The sequence below is a fragment of the Diachasma alloeum genome, unplaced genomic scaffold (genome assembly GCF_001412515.2).
Source record: "Diachasma alloeum isolate Michigan unplaced genomic scaffold, Dall2.0 Dall_scaffold_00269, whole genome shotgun sequence".
Taxonomy (NCBI): Eukaryota; Metazoa; Arthropoda; class Insecta; order Hymenoptera; family Braconidae; genus Diachasma; species Diachasma alloeum.
In genome coordinates, this window is record NW_021680408.1 from 2,226,987 (window position 1) to 2,240,058 (window position 13,072).

General features: G+C 36.9%; 2 protein-coding genes across 2 annotated transcripts in view; one reads left to right on the forward strand and one right to left on the reverse strand.

Annotated features, from left to right (window-relative positions):
• Positions 1-2,807: 2,807 nt before the first annotated feature.
• LOC107037645 (odorant receptor 13a-like) lies at positions 2,808-5,212 on the reverse strand. The gene is made up of 3 exons (XM_015256291.1): positions 5,048-5,212; positions 3,557-4,268; positions 2,808-3,154 (listed from the first exon to the last, which is right to left on the reverse strand). Exons 1-3 carry the CDS (start codon positions 5,210-5,212, stop codon positions 2,808-2,810), a joined length of 1,224 nt encoding a protein of 407 aa, XP_015111777.1.
• A 6,199-nt stretch (positions 5,213-11,411) lies between these two features.
• Positions 11,412-13,072, forward strand: part of LOC107037646 — an 8,716-nt gene continuing 7,055 nt past the window's right edge. Inside the window, exon 1 of the mRNA XM_015256292.1 lies at positions 11,412-12,234. Within this exon, the coding sequence (XP_015111778.1) occupies positions 11,412-12,234 (823 nt within the window). The remainder of the gene's footprint in view (positions 12,235-13,072) is intronic.

Below are 13,072 nucleotides of genomic sequence, written 5' to 3' on the forward strand. Positions count from 1 at the left end.
ATTGTTAGCTTCTAAGATGTTTCTTTCCTGTGGTTAATTACGGATTTTAGATTAACGATCGTCATTTCCTACAACTAATGGACTTCAATTGTTGATTTTCCACAAGCTTTTGTATTTTTTTATCAATTAGTAATGTATTCTCCCGTTTTAGTGAAACTATGGTAGACACACGATGTGAATAAACGTATTTTTCAAACATAAATATATCACTTGGGAATGCATCGGTGACAGAAAATGTTTCACCTAATTTTTATAAAAAAGATTGGGGAGTTCCTATATGCTATTTTAAAACCATGTCCGGATGTACGTTTGTATGTGTGTGCGTATGTGACCGATCGTTTTCCGACGATAACTGAAAGAATAATTTTTTTAATGAATCCATTTGTGATATGAATATTCTTTCCATTGCCATCTTAACCAAGTCCGATCATCAGATTGACTGCATCATCTGTTGCTTTTTTGCTTTCGATTGGAAGCATTGTAATTGTTCAAAGTTAAGTTTCGGATTTTTCGTGTTATATATATCGACCTATTGTGATGCAAAACCTTCGAAAATGCAATTTTTAGACGGTGTCCGTACGTATGTATGTATATGCGTACGTATATAGACAAATTTTTCTTCGATTACTCGCTAATGAATCGATGGAATTGGATCTTTTCATTCATTAAAATTTAAATCATTTATTATTTTCAATTTTTTTTTAATTTTTCAAAAATTGTTTTTTTCACGATTTCTAAAAAAAATTCTAAATTAATTGAATGATAGCTTAAAAATTTGTTTGGATGTACTTTTGACTGAGTTCGAAGATGAAGGCGATAGTAATAATCGTTATTTTGATTTATTTGAAAATTTGCAAAAATTCTGTTGTTTTGGAAAATCAGAATTCCCGGGATAGCTTTGGATATCATACTTCAAATAAATTCAATTATAGCTTAAAATGTTTGTTTTAATGCCATTAAGTCGACGTCAAGAGATGATTACGACAGCTATATTGCTTGATTTGATTTCTATGATGATTGGTGAACATTCCGAATTTTTTATGCATGAATATCACTGACAGTGAGCTTTCTGATGGTTTCTTCAAATGTCATATTTCAAATTCATTCAATTATGTTTAATACCATTTTTCTAATAATATTTTGTCAAAGTTTCAATATATACATAGAAGGTATAGATAGAATCATTCTTGCATTCGATTTACTCATCTGACGGCGCGCTTCCGCGCGTCTCTATGACGTGCGAATAGATGAAGGAGACGACAGGTTTTCGAAATATTTGCGATATCGACTCGACATTTGTGTGACACAAATTTCGAGAAATGACGTCATGACGTGTGTCTTTTAGATAAGGATACTAAAATTCCAGAAATTATTCTCTAGTATTCAATAGTTTGTTGATTTTCCATTATTGTGGAAAATGTACTTACATTGATTATTTGAATAAAAGAAAAAGGATTAAGGCCCGGGTGGATTATCTTTCGAACGTTATCTCGATTGTTTTTCCATCTTCATAACGTAAAATATATCACAATTTCTCTAAAAATTATGATTACAATAGAAAAAGATAAATAACTGAACATTTTCAAACAACATTTTTAATAAAGATGAAGAAATAGGTCCGATAGAGAGGAAATAGTGAATGGATAATTTATCATAGTAACTAACGACCTGACACCCATTGACTGCTGTGACAAATGACCTAACAGCCATTAGATGCATCAAATTATTAATTTGCAATTTCCTCCCTATTAGGTTTATTTTCCAATATTATTCAAAAACGCTCTTTGAAAATGTTCAGCTTTTTTCAACGTTTTTTTTTGTATTACAATTATAATTTTTGGAGACTCCAGGGATATGTAAAATTGAAGAGCAATTGGAGATTATTTCAGATTGTCAGAATGAAAAAAAAACAACCAAGATCACGTTCGAAAGATAATACAAATTTTTAAAAGTATATATCAATAAAATTTTTCTATTAACATTTTATGGATGGGCTGAGGGGAGAGACAGAACTGTAAAAATGACAATCGGTTGTAGAGACGAAAGGAATAATAAGAATAATAATGATGATGATAACATTTAGCTAAGTTGTAAATCGGACCAAATTAGTTAAAAAGAAATCTTATTCAATTTAATAAAATAAAATAAACAATGAATTATAAATGATAGAAGGAAATGATGTGCAAAATAACCATTCGGAAGCGTATTGCTAATTTATTAGCAAAAATAACTATACTATGTGGTATGTGCAATACAACAGCAATTGCTCACTTATTTTTTTCGCATCATCTGTTGTTGGAAAAATTTATGTCGAAACTAATATTCAAGGCAAGGGAAAAAATTTTAACGTTGGGGAATGTTGGCTGCCAACGTACGGGCAATGTCGAATTCAATGAATCTTTGAATTTAATTTAAAATACATCATCATTGAAATTGAAATCAGGAGTGCACAGCTAATTCATTAGCAAAAATATATTTACTGTTGTGGCGAAAGCAATGTTCCACTTGTTTTCTAGAGAATACTACGAATTTTCAAATGAGGCAGAAAAATGCGTGGAAAGAAGAGATCAAAACATCTGTCAGATATTTATTTCACACTTGGATGGTGTTACATGAATCATCATGAACAAAAAAAATGTACCTGATGAAGTGGAAAGATTTAGTTTTTTATTACTCTTCATGATTGTTCGTCGTAAAATAAATTGATCATTCTTTATTCAGACTCAACAGCGCATATTAATGAATGACTTCCGAGTCGTTATATCATCGCTTCAGACCCAAAAAAGCGTGAATGCTATCATCCTGAATCAAGCAGATTCCTGGAAAACTAATCTGAGAACCGAAAAACACGAGCCGATCTTCGTCAGCATGGTTTTGAAGTTCTCTATGTTCATGGAGTATAATTTTCCAGCAGTCAAGTTGAAACGATAATTTGTTCTCATAATGATAAATCTCATATCTTTCACGATGTTACGTGGCATATCGTACCAAGGACAGTTGTAAACAGCGACAGAAAGATTTTCAGCATTTGTACTCAACTTCTCACCCACATAGCTGTACATAAACAGTTGAACATTGACGAGATAGATTCTAATTATGAGGCCCGATATGATGACCAAATCGCCGGAACTCAAACTCATCAGTAAAGCAATTCCTACAAAGTGAAATTATGAAAAGTTTACAAAAAAATACTAGTGAAATGTGGGAACATATTCTATAGAAAAAGTAAATAGAATTTGATTTTCTTTCCAACTTATTCTATTGAGATATTTTCTACAGAATTTCCTCGAATCGAATTCTTGAGTTTTTTTTTCATTCAATTTTTCATTTCTCTTCATTAAGAAAATGAAACAAAAAAAATTAGAAAATCTGAGTGCAGCAAATTGTACAGAAAATATCTCAATAGAAAAAAATGTGGAGAAAAATCGAATTCGAGTGTTTAGTTCTATAGAATCTATTCTATTAAACATTTCAATAGAATTGTCTAGAGAATTCGCTAGGTTTTTCTATTAAATTTTTTCATGCATGAAATTAATGATAACAATAAAAAAATTACCGGATATGCAGACGAGCAAAGTATCGACCCCAACTTGAGCGAGAATAATAACATTGAACGTCTCCTCAAAATTATGCGCCAACTGAAGAAGATGATTGTGTCTCCTGACGAAGTCATTGAGCTTCTGTCTCCGCCACAAGCTGTCTTTAGTACCATCCAAACGCCTAACATTCATATGCAGCACTTCAAACTGTCCGCAGACATGCATCGCAATGCCGAAGAAGTAAGTGTCACACCCGATGTACGCCGTGCAGACAACGAGCAATTGCACGGATTGAAGGATATAATCCCCAACATATCGATATGTGGAGACATCATCAGGTATCCAACATCTCGGCCCGATAGGCACCTCCCGAACTGTGACATTGTCCTCTGGATCGTTCCACAATGCATTGATGAAGGGCAGTTTCAGAAAAATGAGGGGGAAACCAGCAGCATATACACCGCACATCTGTACGAGGAATACAAGCCGTCCTATGTATGCGTATTTCTTCATTACGCTGCGGGGTTTATCACTGACAACTGATGACCAGTCTTTAATAGCTGAATCGACAACAATCAACATGTTTTTTTGGTGAATTCTGGGTATAGCGACTTTCATTACCGTTAGGAATCCGCAAAATATTAGGCTCAGGGCATCGACGTTGTCCGTTACGGATCCACAGTTTCCTTTGATCAGGAGTTTTTTGGTGAGACTTATGGACATCCATAGCTGGAGTCAAAAGATCAGGAGCTGGAAAGAATAAATGGGTGTTCGGGCTGCATTTCTCCTGGAGAAATTGTTCCTCATGGATTTGTCGAGGGAAATTTCACTTCTAATATTGTTTTGAGTCATGACGTACGAAGTAATTTCCTCGAAAAACCTAGAATTCGATAGAAAATTCTATTGGGTTTCTGTTGAACTTCTATTGAAAATTTTATTAGTTCTTGGCCGAGTTTGTTGAAGAATTCCGCAGCTTTACTGCGCGATTTTGCAAAGAAAATATCCACAAGGAACTATTTTACAGAACTATAGCTAGAATTTGTTTTTTGTATACACCGTTTCTATGGAGACATTTTCTATAGGAATTTTTTGACATGGATTTTCCTAGTTTTTTTTGACTCCACATTTTTTTACTTTTCATTAGAAAATGAAACAAAAAAAAATTGGCAAAATTGGAGAGCGTAATTTCTATAGAAAGTATCTCAATACAATAAGTTGCAGTGGAAAATTGTATCCCATTGATTTTTCTGTAGAATATTTTCTATTGAACATTTTTATTGATAAACATGCGCAGATGAGCTGCGGAATCATTCAATAGAGTTGGCCAAGAACTAAAAGAAAATTCAATAGAATTTTCTAGCGAATTCGCAAAAAAATTCTGACAAAAAATATGAGACACGAAATTGAAATGAAATTTCAATGAGGAAAAACGTGAAAAATAAGGAGAATTTATCGGGAGAAATATAGCCCTAGATCTGAATGATGCAGTCATTGAAGACTATATTTACCTGTATTATGATAACAAATAACATTTTCGCATTTGGCATGAATCCGCGAGACTCGAGAGGCCATATTCCGAGGCCCCTCCCCAATAGTTTGTAATATCCGAGGGCGTATGTCGTGTCTGAGGGCCAGAGGTCAGCTTCCCTCGATGCTTCCACCTCCATGATCATCTTTACATTCAGCTGTCTGGAGACTTCGACACGGGGCGAGCTTATGCACTCATATTTTTATTAATGAAACTTGTGATACTCACAATGTGGGCATGCATAATCCATGCTCCAGCGAGAAGTGCACGCTATTCCGGAGAAATATTTTTGCTGCGGGGGAGGAGTAATATGCATTTTTTATCTGTTTTACTTCATGGGGGGATCATGCGCTCGAGACAAGTGTCACGTAGGGAAATGTTGCACAGACGGTATAGGGGAGGATTGTGTAGGTTTGTCTTAGAAGCAGTTTCTGCTAGAATGTCGAAATCTGTTCACTCGTGGTGAGATTTCTTTACACTCCATGATTGCGATAATGGATGAAGACTTTTACGTAAGTGCACTATTTTCTTTCAAATAAGAAATCTTTTTTAATTTTAATAAAAGATTTTGGATAAATCCTAGAAATCTATAGAAATTCCATAGTATTTCGAAAGAGTGTATCGATGAGAGAAGAGGTTTGACAGAAGAACATGTGTGAGGTTCAACATCTTTGTGGGCAATCCTTTTTTTTTGGCCGAATCTATTGAAGAATTAGTTTTTTTTAATAGAAAATGTCGCAATTATTTAATAGAAATAATCGGTCGAGTTTCATCTTTCTATAAGAATTCTTCGACGCGAATTTTCTAAGAATTTCTTTACTTCAATTTGGGCAGAGGAATTTCTATAGAAAATATCTCAATAAAATAAATTGCATAGAAAAATCGACTTCTATTAAGTTTCTCACAGAATATCATCTGTTAAACATTGTTATTAAAAAAAAAATTTAATTGAAACTCCAAGCGAATTCCATAGGAAATTCTATTGAATTCTGAACATCCCATTAGTTTTCGGCCGATTGTGTTAAAAAATTCCGCAGCTTATCAGTAAGGTATTTAGGAATGCTCACTGGAATATATTCTACAGAAAAAATCAATAGAATTCAATTTTTCTATACAACTTATTCAAATTTTCAATTTACTCAAATTTCCTAAGTTTGTTTGTTCGATTTTCTTAAGGAACTTCCGCAGTGTTTTGTGGCTATGGAGAGGGGGAAAATATCAAAGGTTCCGACACTTCGCTGCATCATTAGAAAAAAAAATAATGAAATCACGAAAAGTCCATGGGTGTCTTGAAATCTCGTCGATAAGGTTCCTTTGCATGTACTATTCATGATTCATCAATCGCAAGTCATTTTTATTCCAAAATATTATTTATATAAATTTTTTAATGAATAAAAATTTTCAAGAGAGATTTGACAACCACGCATTTTCATCGGACGCAGTTGGTATTCTTGTGTCCCGATGAAATCCTATAGTGTACTCTAATAGTATATTTCGTCATCAGGCCGAAAAAAAATTTCCTGGCGAATATGAGGTTTGCAGCACGAGTCGAAGGCGAGGGCTGCAATCATATTCGTCAGAAATAGTATATTTCGTCATTAGGCCGTATGACGAACAATATTTTTTGTCATTCCGGCCGTGAGGCAGCGCTTCACGGACGCTCCGCTCCGCGTCCGTGAATCTCTGCCTACGGTCGCCATAACAAAAAATACTGTTCGTCATACGGCCAAAAAAAACTTTTCTAGCTCATATGATTGCAGCCCTCGCCTTCGACTCCGCCTGCAAACTCATATTCGCCAGAAAAGTTTTTTTCGGCCCAGTGACGAAATATATTATTTTGTCATGACAGCTGTAGGCAGAGATTCGCGGACGCGGAGCGAAGCGGAGCGTCCGTGAAACGCTGCCTTACGGCCGGAATGACAAAAAATTTGCGNTCGCCATAACAAAAAATACTGTTCGTCATACGGCCAAAAAAAACTTTTCTAGCTCATATGATTGCAGCCCTCGCCTTCGACTCCGCCTGCAAACTCATATTCGCCAGAAAAGTTTTTTTCGGCCCAGTGACGAAATATATTATTTTGTCATGACAGCTGTAGGCAGAGATTCGCGGACGCGGAGCGAAGCGGAGCGTCCGTGAAACGCTGCCTTACGGCCGGAATGACAAAAAATTTGCGGTATTCGCGATCGCAACGTAGATGTGGGAGCCACCAAGTGGTCTCTAAACTAACTACACTTGGGGGGAAACCAATGAGATCCCTCGGAGGGAACCAATGATGGAGCTCAACAAATGAGATCAAAGAGAATCCAGTGATCTCATTGGTCGCCCGCCAAGAGTAATTAGTGGAGAGACCACTTGATGGCTTCCACATCTACGTTGCGATCGCGAATATGCCGCGGCGGAGTGAACCGAAGTAAACAACACGTTATGTTAGAGGGGTTAACTAGTTGGTGTGCTGTGAATTAGTTTGACAAAGAATAGTATACTATGCCACCAGGCGATAAAAGTATTATCTGGCGAATGTGGATTATAATCACATTCGTCAGATAATGCTTTTATCGCCGTGTGGCATACTGTATTTTATGTCGGTTTTCTCGGGCCCAACGACATAAAATCAATATAATACAACATGGAAAAATCAGATGATTCGTCAAGAACGAGGTACAAAGGAAGATTTATTACAAAAAAATCACTATAGCAAAAAATCGCAGGTAAAAAATTGGAAAAAACCAACCAAGGGAGAAGAGTGATCAAGCTGAAGGTCGAGAGGAATGATGACAATTTACCGATAATTGTTGGAAATTGCATTGTCGACTTCACATTGTTGGCTAAGGAGCTTGAATGTCCCAAGTGTAAGAACCCTTTATCGGTGAAGGACTGAAAAAGAAGTCAAACGTGGTTTGGGTTCATATTTGCACATCAGATGTGTACATTGCCTCTTTTTGAAGCCTACCAGTCAATGTCTGAATGATGAAGGAGGTGCAAACAGAGCATTTTTTTAGATCAACTATCAAATGGCTATGGGTGAATATCCAGTGTTCTTATCTTGGATTAAACAATTCAAGTTGATTTAACTCTTAGCTGAGATTTTGAGGAATACCTCCGAATCTAAGGAAGACGGCGTAATTTTTGTAATGACCTTGTTTGAAACGCAACTAAAATTCCGGAACATTCTGGTCGACTAGCTCGGCCTACTTCGAAAATCTCCGGGACCCTTCGGGTCATCAGTCATAAGTGTACCGAAATACGCGGGATTGAGTTTAGGCTTAGCATCTTAGCGTACAAGTCTATCTCGGTCAAATCACCTGTAGAAGTCTTACATCGCACCTCACCGAGTACAGTAGCTTTTGAACCTCACCTAGCTCATTAGTAACTAAGTACATCACCAGTCTTTTATTAATTTCAGACAATTATCGGTTAATCAAAAGACTATCAACAGTGACAATTTACCAAAGAGTGTATAAATTATTAACGACGTGGTTCGATCCAACGAATAAATAGTGATATTTTTATAATCAGTGCCATCATTAATTTTCCAGCATCTCCCTTCACATTTTTCTCCCACATCCACCCTAAGCCTAGTTCCTCACCAAACAGACCTTTTTTGTGGCTCTCAATTCGCTCTACAAAAAAGGTTTTGATAAAAATTTTACTATTTCGCTTGGATGCCGAGATATTCATTGAAAAATAGTCAACTTGAGCCATTTCACCGCTTCGATACTGATATTTAAATATTCATGATTATATATATATGAAATTACTTCCTCAGCATGTCTTCACCTCTTCACGTAGCCTATTTCTTGAAAGTCGCCAGTGAGACCGGCAGAGGCGCTGCTGGTTGGGTGGGGTCAAATCGCAGCGCTCGGTGGTCAGCGAGATAACCACATTTAAATGGATAACGCCCGTACATGTTATGGAAAGTATTCACGATAAAAATGGAAAAATTAATTTTAACAGAAGACGATGTTCCTGGAGCAAAATTACCCCATACAAAAGTCAGTCAGAATATTGTAAGGGATTTAAGAAGGTGGTTGATTTGTCGTAGTATCAAGGCCGATGGAAACAAAGCACAATTAATTGCAAGGTATCAACCCGTTAGGAGGAATAACAAACTATTTGATAGAAAAAATATCAAAATTTCTGTTGCGAACATTTATGTATTCTCAGTTATTTGAAAGCGAATAGAATAGTCTTTATTTCTTTTCATTCAGCGTTGAGGAATGCATTTCAAGTGGACACGCAGGCGAGATATTTGTAGGCGTCGATAAGGGTCGGTGGTATGAGAAGAAAGAAAAATTGAAACAAGCAAATGACCATATTTTTATGAACGTCCCCCCCTCAGTCCCCAATGCAGGTTGCTCTCAGTGCCCATCATGTGCGATTCCTCGTGGATTCTGCTATGAGAAACTACAGAGATACGTCAAAACTGCCAATGAAAGGGTTGGTGCTTATCTCTATGACTCCGGTAATTAAATCTCATCATCTTTCAACAATTTAACAACAATGGACCATTGAAAATATGAATTCACATGTGTTTTGCTTCTCGAATTTATTATCGGTGATCTTTATTTTCCAATAACTCGTGTGCATAATCTTTAACGCTTAGTCACTTGTGGGATGAAGCGATGAACTGCACTCACTCGAACTGCCAATTTTTGTCAATTGTCTATTTATCTCAAGAACAATTGCTTGTAAGAGAAAATATCCATGGACCTCTTCTGTAGAGAATTAAATTTTATACAAAAAATATTTGTTTGAAACGTAACTCAACCTCTTCAAGACCAAGGTCGATCAGCTCGGCCAATTACGAAAATCATAGGCCTTTTCCGGGTCAACGCCCAGGTCTAGTAGAGTCACCGTAAATCAACGCGAGTCAGTATCAATCGATCGGCCATGTAGTCCGTTTTGATTAGAGTTCAACTCTGTATTCGAGTAACGCGCAGAGTTTAGACACGTTCACAAGGTGTTTTGTAAATTTGTTGACAAGGTGTTTTGGAAATTTGACAAAGCGTGGTTTGAACCCGAGAATAAATTAACGTTCATACTAGGTCAAGACTCTCAACAATTATTTCACACCGACGATTCTCTAACCTCCCAATCCACCCTAAATCTAGTTCCTCACCAAACAATATTTTCTGACACTTCCTCGCCATTCCACTCATTACTGAAATAATTCAACAATTCAAAAGGTGTGGGGAGGCCTTCCATTGACCTTCATCATTTCACTGTTCCTTTTATCGGGCTACTGTACATAAATCATTTCTGCGATAATCCTTCAATTCACGAAATTGATCTGATTAAGTATTGGTATCACACAATCAGTGTGACAGTGGGGAATAGTGACGGTTTTGTAAAAAAAATTCTTGAAGTGTATTTCTGTTATGAATTGTTGGAGGAGTGTATTTTGCTTAGAGTGAGTTGGATAAACATCTTGTGAATGCAGATAGCACAAAATTTCAATAGAAATCGACTTAAAAATTTGAAGGGAACATGGACTGCTTGGGAGCATTTTCTATTCACCTGAAATGTCAGACCATTGGCCATTTATTGGTGTGTTCGTGCTTGCTGCCAAGGCACTCCCAAGAGGCTTTGATTATATTGATCGATTGATTAGATTGATCAATGAATTACAGGTCTGTGCAATCGATAAATCATCAATCTGCGATTGATGTGGTAATGACTACTCAATCACCAGTTAACGATTGATCAATGCAATCAAGCACTCAATCAATCGTCTACCAACTGAATACAGTAGCTGACAACTGAATCAAATGTCGGTGAAAAAAAATTCAATGAATCTATCAGAACTCTGGACCTCCCACTGTGAATAATTCGATTTTCATAAAGTTTCGGTTGATGTTTCACTATTTTACATTTTGCATTTCTGTCAATGGGTGATGGAGTTTCGTCAACTGGCTGTCTCTATACATCACTATGAGTTACGTGTGTGGGACAACTTGATTCCTGCTGTCATTTATATTTCTTAGAAATTGAATTCTCTAAAGTTGAGACAGCTGTCTGCAATATTTAATCAACAACTAGTTGTTCAGCTGTCCCTCCACGCTATTCGTTCTCTTCAGGATATTTGCGTTCTCCTTAAGAATTACTTTCACCTCATTCTTTTTCCCTAAATTCATGTCATAGTGAACTTTCCTTTTAAAGATGAGATTTAATAACAATATTGACTCTTTCTGTGATAGAATTATATTTCAGACGATGAGGCAGACGAGTATGAACCCAACTGTGGAAACTCAAAATGCCTCCATCGAGGCAGAGTTTCATTTGCCTCAGGCCATGTCAAGGGAATGCGAGATTGCATAGCAGATGGAATTTTTTTTTAATGGCCATGGTTGATCTCTCTTATAAAAATACCAAGCCATACAAAGTTCACATTACAGTGAACAACGATGAAAGTGTCATTGATGCGAGCTGTCAGTGCAAGGCCCGAGAATCGAAAAACTGTTCACATGTAATTGCTTTGTTGTTAGCTCTTGAGGATTACACCCTACGGTTTGGGTATCAACCAGTCACAGGCACATCGAAATTGAAGGCCTGGAATCAGGGTAGGAAAAAAGGGAACCATCCTCGGGCAGTGGTTGAGGCAAAATATCCCAAAGAAGGCCAGGCTCATGAGGCCAAGAAGCTGAGTGATGCCAGAAGATTCTTGAATTACAAGCCATCGGTCGAATTCAAATATAATCAGAAAGAAAAACAAGCAGATTCAATAAGAGACCTCCAATCTTTTCAGAAATCATCTGCGCTCGATTTTTTAGTTTCTATTCGATATGAAGATTATAATCTGGACCCTGAAAGATGTAATTTACTACAGTTACAAGTTCAGATGGTTTTAGATAATTTAAAAGTGCAAAGAGAGAACTTTTTCTGGCTTGACGTATCTCCATCATCTATTGAGCGATACACTGAAACGCGATTACGCATCACTGCATCTGAAGCTAAATATTTCTTCACAACAAAGGAAATTGGTCCCATAATTGCTCAGAAGTTATGGAATCCATTTGAGCCTTCTGAAAGATCTATACTCAGTGAGGAACGCAAGGAAGAAGCTATTATGGAATATTCAAAGACTAGAGACCGCAGTGTAATTCCAATTGGGAAGAAAGGTGTTATCATAAATCCAAAGCTCCCAGGATTTTGTTGTGCACCTGATGGTATAGTCAAGGGAGAAAACCAAAAGTTTTCACATTTCGTCAAAGTCAAGTGTCACAAAATGTTTGTTACATATATAAGTATATTTTCCAATTTTCTCAAGTGTAAGATTCGAATATTTACATGCCTCCAACCATCGCATACATTTGTTCAAATTGGTTTTTGGCTTTGGAAACGGTATGAAGACTACTCCGTCCTGAGGATAACGATTATCGGAATTGCACCATGCATATACACACCGTTTAGTCGGCATTTTCACATACAATTTTCAGATATTTTCGTGATTTTCTCGAAAATGAAAACACCCGGGCTTTGCACATGATTTGTTGAACATTTAACCTACTTGTTTTGAATCATGAAAGATTCATATTTCCCTCTGGAGATGGCGTGTCAATTTGAACCCTGTGGTGACTCCGCCTCCGGTAGTCCCCACTTCGACCTCGAGGCAGCGCCTCGATCAACCTCAAGCCGCGACAGCTGCTCAACGTCGCCCACGGAAACAAGCCATTACTACAAGACCTCTATTCTAACGCTACACGTATAGCACTCGACATCAAGTCATTCCAAAGTCTATTTGTGTTACTAGTATTACATTATCATAATAAATATTACTCCTATGGCTAACTGTGGTGATTCAATTACACTGGGGAACCTTCCAATAAGTCTAAATTGGTGACCCCGACGTGATCCCTGTGGATTACGTTTTGCCCGAAGATAACCCCATCCAGTCACGTGTCACCGCAACAGTCGTTATAACCAGTCATGCCGCTCAGCCATTCACCGACTGCAAATACTGGGGAAATGACTGCTCAACAACTAGCAGAACAACAACAACAACAA